The sequence below is a fragment of the Botrytis sinoallii genome (assembly GCF_014898435.1).
Source record: "Botrytis sinoallii strain Bc 23 chromosome Unknown BSIN_034, whole genome shotgun sequence".
Taxonomy (NCBI): domain Eukaryota; kingdom Fungi; phylum Ascomycota; class Leotiomycetes; order Helotiales; family Sclerotiniaceae; genus Botrytis; species Botrytis sinoallii.
In genome coordinates, this window is record NW_024066061.1 from 76340 (window position 1) to 96771 (window position 20432).

Genomic DNA, 20432 nt, shown 5'->3' on the forward strand with positions numbered 1-20432 from the left:
CATGCCAAGACCCACAACACGTTTTTTTAAGCTGGGTACACCCGAGCCCACAAGTAAACAATGGGTGAGGGGGCCCAATCATCAATGGCTCCATTCAAAGTTGGACGTGGACGTGGACGTGGACGTGGACGTGGTCACTAGTGATCAGTCACTGGTCACCAGGGCATTTGGTAGAATTACGGTTATACTGTGCCGGAATTGGGATATTCTTCGGGCGATTTCATTTCTTATTCTTATTTCGTGACAGCTCATATTCGGGGTTCCTTGACAGCGTTATCTTATCTACGGGTGAAATGTGAGAAGAGATTTCATACATAGGTAATAGGTATGGATAGTATAACTCAACCACGAGAGTGTGTACTTGCAATAACCCCCCCGAATCTACCGTCCACCGCTCAGAGTCCAGAGTCTGGAGTCCAGACATACCAGCCTGTTTTGCATTCACATGATACTAGATCTAAACTTGAAGCCTCGAGACTATCTACTAATAGTCGAGTGTTGGGGCATGGAAAGATTCCAGAACAAGTCAACGGATTTGCCCGTAAAATCCAGACTGTAGACTACACATCAGACACTAAAATGCTTTACAAATCCCAGAAAAAAATTGGTTCTCCATCAAATAAGTTTGTTATTCTAGTTTGAACACTAAAAGCTGGAGCAATGTGGCTCAGTTCCTACAAAGTTAATACTAATGCACTCAAAATGAGACTAATAGCCGACGCCGCTACACGTTTGACACTTTTCAGTCTCCCACACTCCATCGAAAAATATCAAATCCCATGAAGTCGTAAAGGTCTACCGGTACCTCGCCCCAGAAGCTTGGATTTAAAAATGAAGTGGTCATTTGATTCGAAGGTGCTCGTAATGGACTTGTACCAGAGTTCAGACTATGGATATTCGTGATAACGTGGTTTTCTGTATTGATCAATTACGAGGAACTACCTAGGCAGATTGAATGTGGTAGGTAGGTAACTTTATCCAAGGTATTTCTCACCCAGTCATTAGATTGAAGTATGTAGGAACAACAAATTAAGCGTACTAAGACGAATTAGTTTCACATCCAACGATTGATCACGTCGATGGCTTGAATTCCATCGCCTCTGAAGTCTTGAACATGGGGGGTTGATGCATGAAATGATCCTCAACTAGGATATCTGATATATTTATGAAATTCGGTCAATTGTGTACGTACTTTGCCTCGAGCGTGCATATCTTTATTGCTATCGTGATGTTCTTCGACAACGTTACTGTTGAAGATCCACAAGCTGGTGTAAGAAACATCTGACTCCAAGACTCCAAGTTGCCACGAAAGAGGCTCGAGAGATCTCAGGTGCATCAAACTCTCCAGATCTAAAGTTTGTGGAGGGGCCAAAAGGATCCCCAATAAGCATCTATCGGCTATACCGTTGAGAGAAATTGGGAGTTGGGATTATTGTAATTGCATAAATCGTTAAAATCGATTATCAATTATCAGTCAAGGCCAATGAGAGTCGTGATCTCCCTTTCCCTGACGGTGAGTTTGAATGGTACGAACCACAGGATTGGATCAATTCAAGACCATGAACGGGGGGGCAATCCCGAAAGAAGAAATTTCAAATCCTTCATTTCAGCAAATGAGATGAGAAAGCAAAAAAGAAAATTAATAATCATTAGATTTCATTCACTGACTGATTTAAGCATCTAGCACCATACAATGCCTTGATCAACCAATCGATCACATACTTGTCTAACTCGATACCGTTAGCACATTTACACTTTCATACTGACCGCCAAGCGATACTTGCAACTCATCAAACATTATTCCCCAAAATCGAGGATGCTACCTAGTCCAGTACCTATCTACTTTCACACTCTTCTCCGTCCCTAGTACAGTTAGTCTTGATCCCTTACAAAGACGGACCGATTACTCGGGGTACTGCACGCACGGACTAACTCCTCGGCTGGGCCATAGCTGCATGCATGTCTAGACGTCTGGAGAGAGATCATCGAAGACATGGGGTAACGCTATTTGCTGTGGAGTGCGGCGTCTCCATCTGGAGTCAATTAGATCAATTAGATATGGAAGACTTTTTTGGCGACATGGCCGTACTAACGCTAGCACCCCATACAAGCGTGTAAACCATGCCAATTCACTCCGTACCCCAGTACCCCATTTCCCATGGGACACAGATACAAAAGGGACTCGAAATCCCTCCCAAATACATCTTTTTTCCCCATCAGTCTCATCAACAAAGTCTATTCAATACTTCTTCGATCAATAATTGATCTCGAGTGCCAGCTTCACTCTACATCTACTCTATCCTTTCCCTCTCTCTCTTCCCTCCCATACATTTCAAGTCAACCGCAACAATGACAGCGGGATTGGCTGGAACCACGGATGTTGCCCGTATTGAGGCACCCGTAACAGCAAAGGCATACATGATGTGTGCTTTTGCGTCCTTCGGTGGTATCCTCTTCGGTTATGATTCTGGATATATCTCTGGTGTCATGGGAATGAACTATTTCATTAATCTATATGTTCGTCATAACTTCAATTACCCCATATCACAAAACATTAGCTAACCTACTATCCTTCAGACTGGCAAACCAATTCCCGGTATTGGTGCTTCAGCTGCCGAGAAAGCTGCTTTCGTTCTTCCCGCCTCGGATAAATCTTTGATCACATCTATTCTCTCTGCCGGTACCTTCTTTGGTGCTATCATGGCCGGTGACATGGCTGATTGGATTGGTCGCCGAACTACTGTCATCCTCGGATGTATCATCTTCATCATCGGTGTCATCTTGCAAACTGCTTCTACCGGTCTTGGTCTTCTCGTCGCTGGTCGTTTGGTCGCTGGTTTCGGTGTTGGTTTCGTCTCCGCTACCATCATTCTTTATATGTCCGAGATTTGCCCCAAGAAGGTTCGTGGTGCTTTAGTTTCTGGTTACCAGTTCTGCGTTACCATCGGTCTTCTCCTCGCATCTTGTGTCGATTATGGTACCCAAAACCGTCTCGATACCGGTTCCTACAGAATTCCAATTGGTCTTCAAATGGCATGGGCTCTTATCTTAGGTGGTGGTCTCTTCTTCCTCCCTGAATCCCCAAGATATTACGTCAAGAAGGGCAAGCTCGACCAGGCCGCTTCCAACCTTGCTCGTCTCAGAGGTGAACCAGAAGGAAGCGATTACGTTCAACAAGAACTTACTGAGATCATCGCCAACCATGAATACGAAATGTCCGTCATTCCCCAAACCGGTTACTTTGGCTCATGGATGAACTGCTTCAAGGGAGGACTCAGCAACCCAGGCTCCAACCTCCGCAGAACCATCCTCGGTACTTCCCTTCAGATGATGCAACAGTGGACCGGTGTTAACTTCATCTTCTACTTCGGTACTACCTTCTTCCAAGCTCTCGGCACGATCAAAAACCCTTTCCTTATCGGTTTGATCACCACCCTCGTCAACGTCTGCTCCACTCCAATCTCTTTCTACACCGTTGAACGTTTCGGTCGTCGTACAATCCTCATCTGGGGTGCCCTCGGTATGTTAATCTGCGAGTTCATCGTCGCTATCATCGGTGTTACCGCTGGTCGTTCATCCCAACACAACACCTCTGCCGTTTCCGCCATGATCGCATTCATCTGTATCTACATCTCTTTCTTCGCCTCCACTTGGGGACCTGGAGCTTGGGTTGTTATTGGTGAAGTTTTCCCTCTCCCAATCAGATCCCGTGGTGTTGGACTCTCCACTGCCTCCAACTGGCTCTGGAACTGTATCATTGCCGTCATCACTCCTTACCTCGTCGGTACCGAATCTGGCCAAGCAAACTTGGGTGCCAAGGTCTTCTTCCTCTGGGGTTCCCTCTGCACATGTTGTTTGGTCTATGCTTATTTCCTTGTTCCCGAAACCAAGGGTCTTTCCCTCGAGCAAGTCGACCGCATGTTGGAAGAGACTACCCCACGTAACTCCGCCAAATGGGTTCCTCACTCTACCTATGCCGCTGATATGGGCATGACCGACAAGACTGGTGTTGAGCATGTTCAACACGCTGAACATGGAGCTCAAAAGCTCGAGGTTTAGATGAGTTTATGAACTCATGAGTAGCAGAAAAATATGTAATGAACAATTCGACAGAGTCGAGTTGTAATAAAGTGGCGGTTTTATTTCAAGGGTGATGCTATCACGGTAATTCACGGTGTTTGGGGGACCTGGATTGGTCGGGTCAATCGGTCCTGAAAGGGTTTTTAGGATATCCTTACGAGTGGTCTTTTACGAGTTTATGGCATTGTAAATACGCATGCATGATACAAATAATATGTTTTATGATATTTCAAATAAATATCTTCCCTCTTGCAATTGGTAAATTTGATGTTTGTGATATCTCTGTTTCTAATGTGGTCACATTCAATCTTTGGCAGTGTATCTAACTCATCTTTAATTCTTGAGTTCATTGCGATCAAATTCCCACTGCACACTCCATATATAAAACATTTAACTATCCCCTTCACCATAATAATTTCCTATCATTCCCCAGTAGGTATCCAAAGCTCTCTCTTACCCCTTTGCATTTTCTCTTTCCCCCTCTAATATAATCCCCCAGGAATACATTTCCAAAACACCCCAACCCATTCCCAGCTTGCGTGCGATCAATCTATAGGAATCTAAAGCCTTGGAAATGCTCTCTTGATCTATCTTGTATGATATGCGTCGATGTATCTATTTATTACAAGTGTGTAGAAAATAGTACAAGTAGGTACCTATCTCAACTTTTCTCCGCTCTGCTTTACTTTCTCTGAAATTTATATGTTTATGAATGAGGTTACTTTTACTACAGGAATTTTTTACATAATTTTCAGTGTCATTTGTATTACCCTACGGAATATATCTTCAATATCTTCAATGTCGACTTTGATTATCTTTTCTAAATCTTTATGCTTGCCCCTTCTTATGATATCCAATTATCTAACCATCCATTTCCCTCATATCTCCTCCACCCCGTCTTCCTCATCCGCCTCTTTCCACCCCCAACAATCCTCCCCTCTGCCCACCTCAACCAGACTTCCTTCCATAACCTCGCACCCACTTACCTTCCCTTCCCCTTTCAGAGGAATTCTACCCAGCTCCCTATTCCTATGCTCCTATCCCCCATCCCCCATCTCAACCTCACAAACCCTACCAATCATCGAGCTAGCTAACTAAAGATTTATCCCAATTTTTTAATCTTTTTTTTTTATAAAAAAAATACCCAACCCACCACCCACACCTCACTCCCTCAATCAAACATCTTCTAGCTCCCCACCATCTACGAAATACCTCTAAGTGAAGTATCTCAACCCTAGCTCCTAGATCCTTTCCAGCCGCACAAGTCCTCAAGCTCCTCAAGCTCCTCAAGCTAGCATGCAGATCTCCCTTTCGCCTCCACCATAAAACGCGGGGTAAACTCTAAGCACTAACCACACATACACGAAGCACAAACCATCGATCGAGGATGAGGGTGTTTTCCGCGTTTTGGGAGAGGGCTACGACTTGCTAGTCTGTGGAGTGATGGGTGGGGATTAAGGTTTGGGAGATGGTAGATAGTTACTAGATGCTAGATATTAGATACTAGAGAGTGAGAGGTTTAGTGTTGTGCCCATACTTATATGGATAAGGGTATGTGAATTTGAGGAAAGAAGGAGAAATTCCGCGGTTGGAAATGGAATTGTTTATTTACTTTTTGGATGGGGGAAAGGGGTGGTATTTTCTGTGCTTGTGATTGTAATTGTGATTGTAATTGATAAATGGTTTTTCTTTTTCTGTTCGGTTTGATTTTTAGGTATTGCATGGAGTTTGTGGTTGTGGTATTCGTATTCGTATTCGTATTACTAGTAATGGGCATCTATCAGCTGTATCAAGCAGATTAGACAGTGAGTCGTTTAATATCGTTGTCTAAGTATATTTATTGTTGTGATTTGATGTATTTTATCAAGCGATATGTATTTACTATTGTTTGAGGAAGAATGCAAGTAATGAGTTCTGCGAGTATGGTGATTTCTAGATATCCCACACATTCATTGTCATTTGTTAGTTTGTCATGGAATCGATATCAAAATATCACAATAACCTTACAGCTATGATTCCGCATCGATTTACTTCTCTAAAAATATCGCTGTAGGTACTTTCGGAAGATTCCTATGAGTTTGAATTGTCCATTCCTTAATCTTGCTCAAGGGAAGTAAAAAGAAGAGGAAAAGGGATTTTATACTCATATCCCCTAGACTGCCGGCTTAGAACACCTTAAATAGTCCGTGCACGAGCTCAATTATTAATAATTCAATAAATGATATTATATAAAAAGCCTTTATATTAAATTTGAAATCTGAAATTTCTTAAAAAAATGATAATAAATATATCAAGTATATATCTATGTTATTTTTTATTGAAAATAATTGTGAAATGATTTTAAAAGATATTATTATAAACAGTTGATAATTATTATAAAAACCTTATATTTCAATAATGAGAATTCTCAAATTTCTGATGTTCTGATTGGTCAATAGAGCGAGGTGTCCTTTGTTGGCAGTCTAGGGGATAATACTTTTTCTGCAATAGACTCAGGTATACAGACCCACGAATTGCGGAGTGAGGATTACAGTCGTGCAGTTAAACTTTCCTCGCACGTGAAATTTCCTTCTAGCTCCGTCTTGAGGGCTCGTACTATGTTGGGCTCCACTGCTCTAGTATAAATAGCTATGAAATGGAAATAATATCTTCTTACCAACAATTCTTAGCACCTCATCGTACAAAAAAAGGAGTTCAGAAACTGGAATCGATCTACTTTTTTTGCAAAGCTGATATTCGTTTTTGGAGCTCAAGTTCTCTCTATTATCAAGGGCGAGGTATAAGGTAAAAGGAACTTCCAAGTGTAATTTGTGATTCGTATTATTGGCAATGGCAATATTTTATGACAATAAAAGTACATGAATGGGCGTTGAATAGAACCTTTGATGATGGTTAAAACGGGCCAAAAATATCGCTAGCCAATTACGAGGGAGGAAAATTATGATCAGAGGAATAAGGAGAAACCAGGAGATGGAAAACAGATACTATTCTGATCATCATACTCCTCGGGCAAGTGAAACCTCAAGCGAGCCATAAAGCTGACTCCTGACCAGAAACAACGAGGACAACGATCGATTAATGTTCGAAATTTTGCCATCCAGGATCTCGTTTCGCTTCATGGAACCTTTTACCGCTGAGAGGGTAATTTATTGTCGAGAAATTGGATTGACCGCCGGCACTTATCTATCAGAGCTCTTACCTACCTGTGTGCCGGGTAAATCACACTTGCAGATACACAGTTCTTGGAATTGGGTAATATTCAGTATGTGTTTGAGGGCCAGGAATACCTAAGATTTTTGAGCGTTTGTTCTTCATTCCCAGTGTCATGCAGAGTAATGTGTATCTCGGGGGCTTTATATACCTAAACTCATATCTTATCACAAGGACTCCTGGCACCACGTATCATGAACCTCATCCATCTGATTCGAGTTTGGACATTAAAGCTTAGCTACTAACCCCCTTGAAGTCATCCATCTCACTTTTTCAAAAATATTCCATTTTCCCACGTATAAAAAGCTCCGCTTGACCTTAAACTAGTTCATCACACAAAAACTCTCAAGAAGTTAACCAATTGGGTATACGGATAGGAGCAAGAGCTTTGTTCATGAGATGTTTTACTCTTGCATGTGCGCAGCTCAGTGCTAAAAGAACAGAGAAACTATTTGCGTCCCTCCCAACTCTCTCAAACTTAACTGAGCTGCTGCTGCTGTGGTTGTTGATGAATGATGTTGTCAACTTGTATGCCGTCGACGTCATAACATACAGTTGAGAGGAGCGAAAGTAATAATAAAGACAATATCGGTGCAAATACATATACTATGCTAATCTGACTTATTATCAATACAACAAGCGACAATAACACGAATCAAGTATCCGACAACGAAAACCCAAACCAACAAGCGAAGTAATAAAACCTAGCAACAACACTCGATTAACAACTCAGACTCCACGTTTATGGAAAGAAAAAAAGAAAAAACCACACCTCTTCCCTCGCATCGAGAAACACAAAACTATACACTCAAGCAAATCACTCAAAACATTCGTTCCATTTCGGGGATCTCCCATCCATATTTCTCCTCACCACAGACTCACATCGAAGGAACAATTTTATACGGGTAAAAGTACTAAAACATCCACGCTCTAGAAATCCTTGCATCTATTTCCATAATCTTGATATAAAAACGCGTTTAAATACTAAGGGAGATGAAAAGTAAGGCTCCTAATTATTTATTCATGATTTTCCATCACTTTTGTGGAGATCAGACGACTGAGTCATTCATTGATGGCCGACTGGTACATTAATCACCAACTAATATCATGGTATTTAAACATACCTACGTACCTATTTAAACCTCAGATACCGTAATGCACACTGCGCTTGAAAGGGAGATTACTGAGTTGCGCAGGGGAGTCGAGAGTTCGAAGCTCTATTGATCTAAGGATGACATGATGTGAAAGCCGTGAATTCTCTCGACAACCTGCGAGTTATTCTTATCACTCAATACTCTCAGGTGTAATATCTGATGATGGAGGATTTTGTCGGTGTGTGTAAACTTGTTGAGTTGTCGTTAATGGAGTTCGGACCCTGTCTCTCGGTGTATGGTATGAGCGGCAAGAAGATAATTGACAATCATAAGTAAGATGTGGTGAGAATAGAGATACAAAATTTATCCCTCTTCATTGATGAATGGTTGATCTATAGATTCAAATGATGTTATTCTCGTGCTATTCATTCTACAGTCTATGGGATTCCAGTCAGTGCCCTACAGCAAGGCAGGAAGTGGTATAATAGTTGAATATTCAAGATTGGAGCAAACTCCTGATAGCAAGCGAACCTTTATCTACAACCTGTCGACAAGATCTCGCATACTAGCTATATATACACCACCCGCAGAATAATAATCCAAAAACACAGACCCCTCTTTTCTTTTCAAAACACTCTCATGTCACTTTGTTCCCAAGCCTTCATTCAGCTTGAACAAAGTATCAAACCGCGCATTCTGATATTCGAAATATCGCGATTGAACCAGAACATCAAGCTTCAAAGACGACCAAATGGAATTGAATTATCTCGTACAAATACTAGATGATTTACAGAATTCAAACTCTTGTTACCTACCTCGAGACACAGGATATTTATTGATGAGCGCTAAGAAGATACGAGTCCAACTCTGCCTGTAATTTTTGTGTCCCAACTTTCGTTGCTATCTGAGCAGTAAACAATTTTCCTTTTTTCAAATCATACGTGGCTAGAAGGTAACGAGAATCACAATTAACGTCGGAAGAATTTCAATCAGCTCTTTTCGATAACTCTGCTGTGAGCTAGCTTCTGGGGTGCCATGTAAACCCAATCGAGCATGCAACGACGTTCTTTTATGATAGTGGTAAGATCTTACGAACAACCATCATACCGACGTCGAACATGTATCGACCCGTTGCCATTTACTGACTCTCTTCACGCACGACGCGATTTCTAGGCCAGTAATCTATACGTGCCATTTGGTCATCGAATTTAATAAGATAGGACGGTATAAAGGACACCGACTGACCACTTGGCATTTCAGGAGCACCTCGTTTCAACTCACATTTACGACATACTGAGACTTCGACAATCTCAAAGCCTCGTAACTGTATAAAGAAAGACAACGATGTTGAGGATGAAAGGCGAAAGTTGCCTATTTAGAGACTCTGAAGTTGGTAATAAGATTGAGAATCGACGATAAATAGATTGATTCGCAGCATCAAGCGAGAATGAGAATATATTTCATGATCTTATTAAGAATAATTTGTATCCATGAGTAGTAGACACTCTACTTACCTGTGTACCATATAACTGAGAATTTCATTTTCCTCAACTGACCTCAGAAAATCGTCTTGGTGTGTGGATTCATGTCTTTTCTTGATTTTATTGACGGATACTAAATATTCCATATTTACATACCAGCAGGCGTTGTCCATAGTTTCGATGAATGGAACCGGTGTTTGTGGTTGATATAGAAGTGGGACTACTGTGTGTGTTCTACCCATGTGTCCAGATTACAACCGCATCTTCTTTGCAAAACCGACATGTTTGATGATATTCTTAAGAAATAAAACCACAATTCGATCTGGTAATAGAACTCTGCACTACTTTATTTTCAGACAGAAAAAGAATGCAGCGCAAAAGTGCGTCAAGCAGGGACGACTACTGATGACCCGGTACTCATGGAAAATGTTTCACTTACTATACTGTCCTGCATACATATGTGATCTGTATGTGCTGTCAATGACAATCGAATCAACTAAATAATGAGTTTTCGCATGTAAAAATATAGTCAATGACAATCAAAAACTTTGTCTGAATTCAGTCAAACTTTTGCCAGACTTTGGGTGTAAACTCAACATACGTTCTTAGTAATTTCCGGATCGAAGAATAGATGGACGTTTGATCCCGTGAAAGTTGCTTCGTATGTGAATAAAAATTTGCGCCCAAGACAAAAATATGGCGGGCTCACTATGCATACAATTGGAGAAATGTTCGATATAGCAATTTGAATCTGTACTCACAGATTCACTAGTGAAAAAGTTGCCCCTTGCCAAACAAACATTGACATCTTGGAGGTAGAGGGAGAATTGCAATAGATCACGAAAAAATAAGACGGGATACTATTGAAGTACAGAGTCTTTCTTTTCTTTTCTACAGACCCCAACGAGCCAAATGTGTGACACGGATAGATTATGGTAACAATATATTGCATTGACCCGAAGGTCGCCAAACCAACAGATCCTATCACTTTAAGTTCTGTGATATCTCCACTTGGAGATCTTGAACCCCAGATTGTAAAATGTGACATGATCGTCGATGTCGATTTAAAGGTTACACAGTGATTCAAATGTTTCGGACGATTTTTGACGGGTAAGAATGAGTGCGGCACATGTCGAGCAAATGGGATCGATTCCGCTGATCCGGGCCACACATTGAAAGGACTAGAGAATCCCGGACAGCTGTAAGAAGTTTAACCCCAAGCCTTCAAAGCCAAAATAGAAAGCAGAAAAGTCGAAGAGAAATCCATCATCTGATTTCTAGTTTGACATCGGGACCAAAAGGTCAAGGTCAAGGTTACCGGTATCAGAACTCCCGAAGTTTGTTCAACCAGACTTGAGTTTGCAGTTATGTTATTTCAATGCACGACCTAGGCCAGTCTGCCGGGCTGGGAAGATCAATATATTAGCAGCAAATGTTTGTATGAGAGAGAAGTGGGATGAACTTCTGGTTCTGTGAAGCGAAGGTTTAGGACAGACTATAGACAGTATTTACCCAGGTAGGCAGGTGAGTACTAAGTATATCTTCGTCTTCAACCTCTTCGCTCAATTCGGTAATTATTGTACGAAGATGCCGACCGGGTAAATTGACTCCGCCCGATTGATTGAAAAATAAGGTTCTGATGGATAAATCCCGGAGACGGTTCGAGGCTTCTTTGGTTTTATTATGATTGATGCTTCTTTTATGCTTTATTCCACTCCACCACTACCTTGTTCACCTTGTTCACCTTGTTCACATTGCTTTGCTGACCTAGGGACCGCGGACTTGTCCTTTTCAAGAATCTGGTTCTACACAGCCATCTCCATGATTGGCCAATGAACACAAATTCATTGATGTGTCCTTCGTACTAGGTAGGTAGGTGTTCTTCTTTGGAAGGGGTTTCATGAAGTAATACCAATGCCACCAATGCCATTCCTCGTACATGCCAGATGCCAGGTGCCAGATGCCAGATCCCTTCTACCTTCTACCCTCTACCATGGAGACGGAGTGAAGCTTCTGATTTAAAACAAACTCTCTGCCGGCACTGACCAGTCTCTTCCCAACAACCACTTCTAGCACGGCACGCACAGCACAGCCACGCTTTTAGGCGGACGATAGCGACGGGCTAGAGAAAAGATGTTAACTCTACAAAGGCGATACTAAACAACAAGGTCGAGGAACATAGGGGTCAGGTATTGCATCCAATACTCCATATACTACTGCATAGCTATATATAATCGCAAGTGCCGAGCCAATCTCGATCCTCCATCTACTTCCAACTTTATTCTCGCCGTTTCGGATCCATGCCAAAGGAGAGTTTACGCGTGTGAAAAATTGGGAACATTCAAATCCAAGCCGCGCTAAACAGGGGATGCGGCTATTGATAGTTCACAATCATTTCAATCAATTCAATTGCGCATTACTTGGAATGAGTAAAATTCCCCAAGATTTTGATCATTCTATAATCCATCATGTCGACGGCTGCGGTGAGTAAACAACGCTTCATCCTTTGGAAGTCATCTTTCTCTAATTGGAGATTGCGAAGAGAGATCAAATGCCAAGATATTATCAAGCTCAATTGACATTTGACATATGCACATGCACCATACGCCCTTTCTAAACAAGCTCTCAACATATCATCAACAATTTGTACATTGATCGATCTAAAGTCTAATTATATGTTCTAGGAAAAGGCAAACCTTGCGCGCATACGAGACAACCAAAGACGATCCCGCGCTCGAAGAAAAGAGTACCTTCAAGAGCTCGAGGCACGATTGCGCCAATGTGAGCTCCAAGGTATTGAAGCATCTTCTGAAATCCAGCTGGCAGCAAGAAGAGTAGCAGATGAGAATAAGAAATTACGAAGTCTGCTAGCACAACATGGGGTAGGAAATGAAATGGTGGAAACGTATTTACAAATGAGTTCGGAAGATTTAATGATATCGGCGCAATATGGGAGTGAAAGTCCTTCGGTACAACAGTTAGAACAACTATTTCAGGCGAGAAAACTATGTTGTGCGGATGGGAGTGTAGGCCCAACGAGCACAACAACGATGGGGCAGACGATTCAAAGTCGAGAGAGTTCTTACAGTGGAAATACTGTCCATTCGGTATGGGATCCAGTGCAGCCCTCACGGAGCATGAGCGTAGGACAGACACCAACATCGACCGGCAAAGGATTTTCACAGGCGCAACAATTTATGAGTCCAAGAAGAAGCAGCGCGGCAAGTCGACATAGCAGTATCAGCCAAAATCATAGCACGGCTGGAACTCTCCACACTCGACAGCAACAGCAACAGCAACAGCAACAAAGATTCAATATGACACCAATAACATTACCCAACTCACAACAGCAGAACACACCATCGAGTCTCTCCATTCAATCTCCGCAAATCTACGAATTCGAGTCGCAATATATATCAAACCAATCCTACAATACACTTTCCCCACAGACCCCTCAAATGCATTCTCATCTACAATCCCACACAAACTCGAATCCCAATTCTCGTTCATCAGTCTCATCTCATCAAATGTCACCTCCAATATCATCAACATACAACACAAACATACCTTCCGAGAATAACGGAACCAACCTGAATAGTTGCGTATTTGCAACCGATATGATAACGACCATGGCCGGCGGCGACCCCGCCGTAGTTCGCGCAGAATTGGGCTGCGTGCCCGGTATGGATTGTAATGTGGACAACCAGTTAGTCTTCCATGTAATGGACCGATATTCCGAAAATGGTGTAGGCTTATGACAATTGCAGGACGGAGCGAAATCAAAATTTAGTGTAATTCTTATGTGTTCAGATACCCCTCACTTTCTACATATTTCACGGACAGCGATTGGAATAATTCAAAAAGTGTTTTACTTTTCCGTTTTTATCGGATATCTGTCAATGAGTGAATACCTAGGTAGTCCTTACTTACTTTTACTCGAATTGCAGGTTCAGTGACCCAGCTTGATTTTTCTGGTGCAACCCTGCCAGTCGAGGTTGAACTTCAGAACAGCGTCTAGAACGTCCAAAAACAAAAAACCCAAAAAGTATCAGAATCCCTGCAAATTCACATACATTCATCCATATACATCTCTCATAATTCCTAATTTCCATCTCCTCAAATTTCCTTTGATCATGAACCTCCCCTTTGTACTCCAATCTACTCCAATACGGTACTTCACCACTCGCAGCCCCCCCCCCCCCCTCGACTCCAACATTCCTCACAGCCAGCACTAATCCCTTTCCGTCCAAGTATAGCTAAAGCATCAAACAATTAACCCTCTCTGCTGACGGATACGGAATTATCATCAATGGGCAAAGAATGGAGCACCACAGCAAAGAAAATGTCTCAAATTTTTCCTTTGCGTCAAACTTCCTTCAAAGCTTCTTTCATCTCAACCCTCACCTCGTTTCTCCTTCTCTAATCTTGTTGATCCCGTGAAACCTCGTGTATGCTGCATGAACTGGGTTTTGTTTCGAAGTTCACGCTGTTCATACTTATCTCGCATGCTAAACTTCCTCTCAATCGAGTACTCATCAGATTCCATCTTCTCATCTCGTACTTTGACTAGGTATCTACAATCATACAGTCCCTGACATAACCTCACATCACATCGCCTCTCCACAATCCACCATCAATCAACATGACCTCTACTCAACCCCTCTCGCGCACTCCCACCCCTCCACCCCCCGAACCCGCCCCAGACCCAAAAGCCGTCATCGACCCGCGCAACAAACCCATCCTCACCGTCCCCCAAAACAAATACACCACTTATGATTTCACCCCCTTCCTCTCCTCCCCCGCAGTGCTGCACCGCATGCGAGAAAATCGTCACCAAATCCCCCTCATCTCTCCCATCCCCGCAACACGCATTCCCTCCCCCCTGGCCGAAAATCTTCACCCCTCCGTCGTAAAAGATGTGCGGGACTTTCTGCTCGGCTCGGGCAAGTACAAATCGCCATACACACTCAATTATTCCGGGGACGGACACGAGGTGTGGAAATCCTGGAAACGCGCGTGGGACATTTGGAATAATCATTACATGGAAGGACGCGTGAATGAAGTGTGGGTTGCGCGCGCCTATGCAGAATGGGAAGCTTATATCAAGCAACAGAAAAAGAAGGGGAAGCTTCCTTTTGAGGGGCCAGCAGGGAGAAGACAGCACAGGAGGAAAAAGGTGAAGATAGGGAAACCGTATCGGACGGAAGCGAAAGCGCTCGAACAATTCGAAACGAGTATTTCTGAGATAGCGCAAGGAAGGAGAGAGTGGAAAGAACGCGCAATTGAGAATCTCAAGGCGCTGTTTAGGCAAAATCGGAATTTGGGAGATGGATATATAGAGTTTTGTGAAGCGCTGGCCGAATGGCAGCGACGCAATTGGGAGGCGCCTAAATGGGAGAATTTCAAAGATTACAAGCAATGGGCGCCGGAGTATCTACCATTGACGATGGAATACGTCCGCGATGAACTCCCATTGAGTTTGCAAGAACGGGTCGAGGAGCTTCTCGGCTCGGAATTCTGGAAGAAAGATCCGAAACCTCAAGCTCAGCCGGGTTCTATCGAGTACGCTATTGCTCTCGCCAAATGGGAAGAATTACCCGAAGTGCGTCGATGTAAATTAACCAGTCGACCCAATTGGAATGAAACATATCGACCCACTGAAAGTCTCGAGGAGAAGTATATCGAATTCGCAACGAAACGGACGAGTCCTGCCGTCGTTGAGGAATTCAAAGAACGCCTGGAGAAAAACAAGAAACTGGGCGTGGGATACATTGAGCTCTCATGGCAGGAAGCACATTACAATGTCACTTTGCAAGCGTACGCAGGAAACTTAGATCCGTCGGTTATGCAAAAGCCTGATCCTCAGGATTACATTGATAAAGCGCGACCGGGAAAGTCTGATGAGAGCAACACACCCGCGACGGCTATTGACCGTGCGCCCGACGATGGTGATGAGGAGGATGACGAAAACTTCAATCCTAATGACCTTACAAGGCCATTTCCAATTGAAGATGATGGCTCTAGCGGTGGTTTCTTCGCTATGAAAAATTTCATCGAGTACGCTGTCCCAGATGAAGACGACGAGACTTTTCAAGAATACTACGATCCCATTGAGAACAGCGTTTGGCGACCCAGGCAAGTTGGTGAACAGCATGTTAAAATTGATATGGACGAGGACCTGGATGCTTTCTTGAAAAATTCTCAGTTTGAGATTGATGGTGGTGTGGATTGTGGAAGAAGTCCTTATCCTGTACGATACTCTCTCCCATTTGGAAAGTATCCCACTAATAAAATCAACTATAGCTTCTCCGCCCCCTTTGCAGATATGCGCAAAGCCAAGTCAAAGTGCCTGATGATGACCAACCTAACGTACCTTACATGCCTAGACCCAAAGACCACGGATCACTTTTGAAGATTAAAAAGTATTGGGACAAAGTAACAGGCACCATCTTCAACATTCCTACCAAAAACATATATCGACAAACTCTAGATAAAATCGAAGATCGTGATCACAGAGAATCCTTCGAGAATAGCGACAGCTACCAGAACCCGGATATATTTCCCCTGGATATTCGGCGATGCGAGGCAATTTCAAGTCCGGTCAATCCCGGTGAAGAGCGTCCAAAGGCAGTTGACCGAGGCAAAGATAACATTATCGTGCCATCCTTCAAAATGAAGGAGAAGGAATACAGACCCATGAGGTTTGATGATCCTTGGTGGGTTGCACCTGAACAAAAGTATTATCGAGATATGCCACCTCGAAACTACCCGCCAAAATGCGATGAAACGCAATCTTTTCTCCCAAAAGATGTCAGGCTTTGGAATGATGAAATTGACAAAGATTCTGATTTGAAGTACAGATACTTTGTGGCTAACCTGGACGGACGACTTCTAACAATCAATGGAATCGCAGTTTGCAAAGGCGAAATTGCAGGCCCATTGCCAGAATTTGCTATCATACAGAGTGAGGGAGGCGGAGTATCGTTTTGGCATGGTGTTGGCGGTCGATTTTACTTACAGCCGGCTGGTGCTAGCACAAAAGATTGGTCTCGACAATGGAGCTCATTGAGACAAACCTTGAGAGATGAATACTTTGGCGTTGCCGCCGGATACTACTGGCAGAATGCAATTGTGGGCAAGATCATGGAAGATGATGAGGGCGAAGGAGAGCAAGACCTCAAGTGGGTAAGATGGAAAAACGCAAAACCAGCAAGAAACACAAGTATACCGGATTCCCGCGCTGTCAAACTCATGTCGAACCGCGGTTTTCTGGATTACCGTGCTCAATCTGAAGCGAATGATGATTGGGGAGCGCCTGGACCTTTACCATTTGAGAGCCCAGAAGCTGAGCTTAAATGGGTAGCTGCACAGCTTCATTTCCAAGAGACCTTTCTTGCTCATTCATGGCTTAGGTCAGAAATGGTTGAACCAACTAGTGATACAGCATGGGGAGGACTCCCTCCCGGCTATGGAGACATTTCAGATGGACCCACGGACGACCAGAGAGATCAATGGTGGGCAAGTCATAGAGAAAACGCCCAAAACGTACAATCACAATCCTCTGAAATATTCCACGAACGATCCCTTGATGAAATTGAAGAGGAGCAAGCTGCATATGAAGCCAAGAGTTTGAAACGACAGGCTGACAACGATGGCTATTTCCCACCCGATGCCAAACGATTCCGACAAAACATAGAAGAAAAAGAAAAAGAGAAAATCGCGGAAATTGAAAAGCAAGAAGGAGAGAAGCTCGAAATGGGTATACAGGAACTGATTGATCAAATAAACAAGGGAGTCAAAGAAATCCAAGGGCCTGCACCTGGTTCACAACCAACGAAACTTGATCTGTGGAAGCCAGCATCTAACGCCGAAGCTGAGGCACAAGCAAGAGAAGCCTTACGAAGAGTCCGGGAATTGGAGCGCCTAAGAGTGTTCTTCAATGAACAGAGGAAGGATGTAAACGAAATCCAGATTCCGCCCATCAAAGACCCTATTGCGGGTCTCGCTCCTTCAAGAATCTTGACATTACCCGAAAACAGGTGGGCACTAGAAGCAATAGTGAGACACAGGGAGGAACATCGTTTGGATGAAGAAGTTCAGGAAACATCAGCCTTGAATAACCAAAACGCATCTGAAAGATTGAAACGAAAACGTATTGCAGAAAAACGGAAACGAGGTGCACTTGGCTTTACACCCATGACAGATGCAGATCGAAGAGAACAAGAGAGACAATTAATGATCAAAGCAAAGGAAGAGAAGGATGCAAGGGATCTGAATATCTATTTGAAATTGGCCGACAAGTACAAGTCAAAAGAGAAACAAGTGAATAGGGACAGACAACACGCTGCAGCTGTCAAAGACGGGATTCAACCTGGCGATTTTGTGAAGGCCGAAGCAGCGTCGAAAAAGGGAGAGAAGGAGCTGGCAGAACAGAAACATGAAATGGCGAAACAGCTGTTCGTGCTGAGCTGGGCTCAATCCAACGGTCTCAGTTTAGATGACCTTATCAAAAAGACAGCAATCCCTGGATTTGACCCTACGGACCACAATACTTGGGTTCACGATGCATCCGACAGCAAGAGAGACACGGAAGCCCTCGAGGCAGCCAATACAGCAGCTAGCGTAATGGGAATAACCATTGACGAGTGGTTCAAGAACATACACGGAGTCGCTGATGCGGATGCTTACCTTGCGAAGCTTAAAAAGCACAAGGGGCCGTATTATAAAATATCTGTAGATGCCAAGAAAGCCAAAGATGACTTCCGGAGAGCTTTACTTGCTAGTGTCTCTGGATATGATGGAACAAAGGAAGGCGACTTTGCCAGTTGGGATGACGTGGTTTCATACATGCCAGTTGCCCCACATTGGGACGCAATCCTGAATTCCGATCATCTTGAGGATCCGGATGAATTTGGCATGGTACCGAGGAAGCGGGAGGTAAATCCGTTTGATGGTGAAACGAAATGGGTGGGTGAGTTGTGAGTTGTATTGAGTATATCAGTATCTATGGGTAACAATATGCGTGGGCTTTTGATGTATATTGGAGTTGTAAAGTAATAGGATGATCGTGTAGGGCATAGAATTTGAATTTCACTTTCACTTCCAACCAGTCAATTTGCATGGTGCTTGAAAGCGGGAGTATGAGTTACCACGTGAATTCGCTGAGGACTTTTCCGCCTAAATGTAATTTCCCTTGGTAATTTTCCATTGCGTAAGTGACAATTAGACTTTTTACTTACTGATAGCATGATATGTGTCTTCATTCTGTTGATTAAATATGTGAATTGGTATTGAATTGTTGAGGAAATATTTGGCATGGAGAGTCCAATTCCGTGTTCGCTTAATGGAATACAAAAGGAGAAGTTGTGTAAAGGGTAGGTGGTTCCTTCATTCAACACAATTTCCATTTGATAATCTTGTGAGATGTTGTGAGTGATAGAAAACCTAGTTTTCTGTGCATGATTGGCAAATGACTGACAGAAACACCTCGATTGCAAACATGTATCGGCTATTGAAAGTTTTACTCTGTAAATGCTTGGAATGCACTACGGGTTCTGCAGAATTCTTTTTTGAAGAGACGACTGCGAGAACAATTCAAGGTAAAGAGTAGAGAGTCGTTTTATTTGAACGTTTCAAGAATGTGAAACGTTTTTCCTTTCATCTCTCGCATTAAACAGCATGCCGAGTGGAGATCTTGTAAATCCAAAAATTCCACATGCATCTAAATATCTCATTTGTTCATCCATAATATGTAGACTCATGAACCCAATGTCAGATCATACCGTACACGTGGTAGCATAATATGTACACCCGCACCACATATACAATCCTGCCAGTACCCAATTTTCACCACCCGATATCAAAGCCCTTCCGAAGTTGATCTTATCTTTCACGGTGGTTTCGAGCCCTTTTCTTCAACAGTCGACTTAAAGCCCAATATTCCTCCTAGTACACCCCCAGGTTTCGGCACCGGACACTCGCGCTTAGAAAGTTTCCTGCTTCCTTCTATTTCCTCCCCATCATCCGATTCCCCAGTATTACCACCCATTTCCTCCCGAATTTTCTCATTGAAATCTTTATATTCACTCTTTCCCTCTCTGTCTCCTCCCACAGTCTTCAATTGTATCTGTAGCTGCCCCTGTTCCTTCCCTTGTGCCCCCACTTCATCAACAGGACATTTCCTCCTTCTCCTCATCGGCCTCTGTGATCCCGAACCATCATCTGCATATACGACGCGCGGTGCCGGACAAGGAAGAACGTGCGGTAGTGCTACGACGAAGAAACTAGCAAAGAGTGTGCCTGCGAAGAGGGAAGATGTGAATTTTGAGCGGGGGTGAAGATGAGGCGGCATGGTTTTTTTATATTTTGGTTTCAAGGGAATGTGGTGAGTTTTGTTTAAAGAATGAATCGTGTCTGTTAACTTGTGTTAGTAATGAGGTTCAATTGAGTTTTGAAAGATTACTTACCTGTTATCTCATTATATGTGAAAACATTGACATGGAATTTTAATTGAAGTATCTATGAGTCCTGTCTTTAAATTGACGTAGGGTTCCGCAGTTGAACATAA

At 43.1% G+C, this 20432-nt stretch overlaps 4 protein-coding genes across 4 annotated transcripts; 3 read left to right on the forward strand and 1 right to left on the reverse strand.

The window, feature by feature from the left end:
- Positions 1 to 2349: 2349 nt before the first annotated feature.
- EAF02_011623 (uncharacterized protein) lies at positions 2350 to 4059 on the forward strand (the record flags this gene model as incomplete). Its single annotated transcript, XM_038907670.1, has 2 exons — positions 2350 to 2517; positions 2578 to 4059. The coding sequence occupies 2 exons, from the start codon at positions 2350 to 2352 to the stop codon at positions 4057 to 4059; spliced, it is 1650 nt and encodes a 549-aa protein (XP_038752487.1).
- Positions 4060 to 12333: 8274 nt separating this feature from the next.
- EAF02_011624 (uncharacterized protein) lies at positions 12334 to 13623 on the forward strand (the record flags this gene model as incomplete). Its single annotated transcript, XM_038907671.1, has 2 exons — positions 12334 to 12348; positions 12550 to 13623. The coding sequence occupies 2 exons, from the start codon at positions 12334 to 12336 to the stop codon at positions 13621 to 13623; spliced, it is 1089 nt and encodes a 362-aa protein (XP_038752488.1).
- Positions 13624 to 14507: 884 nt separating this feature from the next.
- Positions 14508 to 18847, forward strand: EAF02_011625 (uncharacterized protein; the record flags this gene model as incomplete). The annotated part of the gene is made up of 2 exons (XM_038907672.1): positions 14508 to 16115; positions 16169 to 18847. 2 exons carry the CDS (start codon positions 14508 to 14510, stop codon positions 18845 to 18847), a joined length of 4287 nt encoding a protein of 1428 aa, XP_038752489.1.
- Positions 18848 to 19754: 907 nt separating this feature from the next.
- EAF02_011626 (uncharacterized protein) lies at positions 19755 to 20216 on the reverse strand (the record flags this gene model as incomplete). Its single annotated transcript, XM_038907673.1, has 1 exon — positions 19755 to 20216. The coding sequence occupies one exon, from the start codon at positions 20214 to 20216 to the stop codon at positions 19755 to 19757; it is 462 nt and encodes a 153-aa protein (XP_038752490.1).
- Positions 20217 to 20432: the final 216 nt, after the last annotated feature.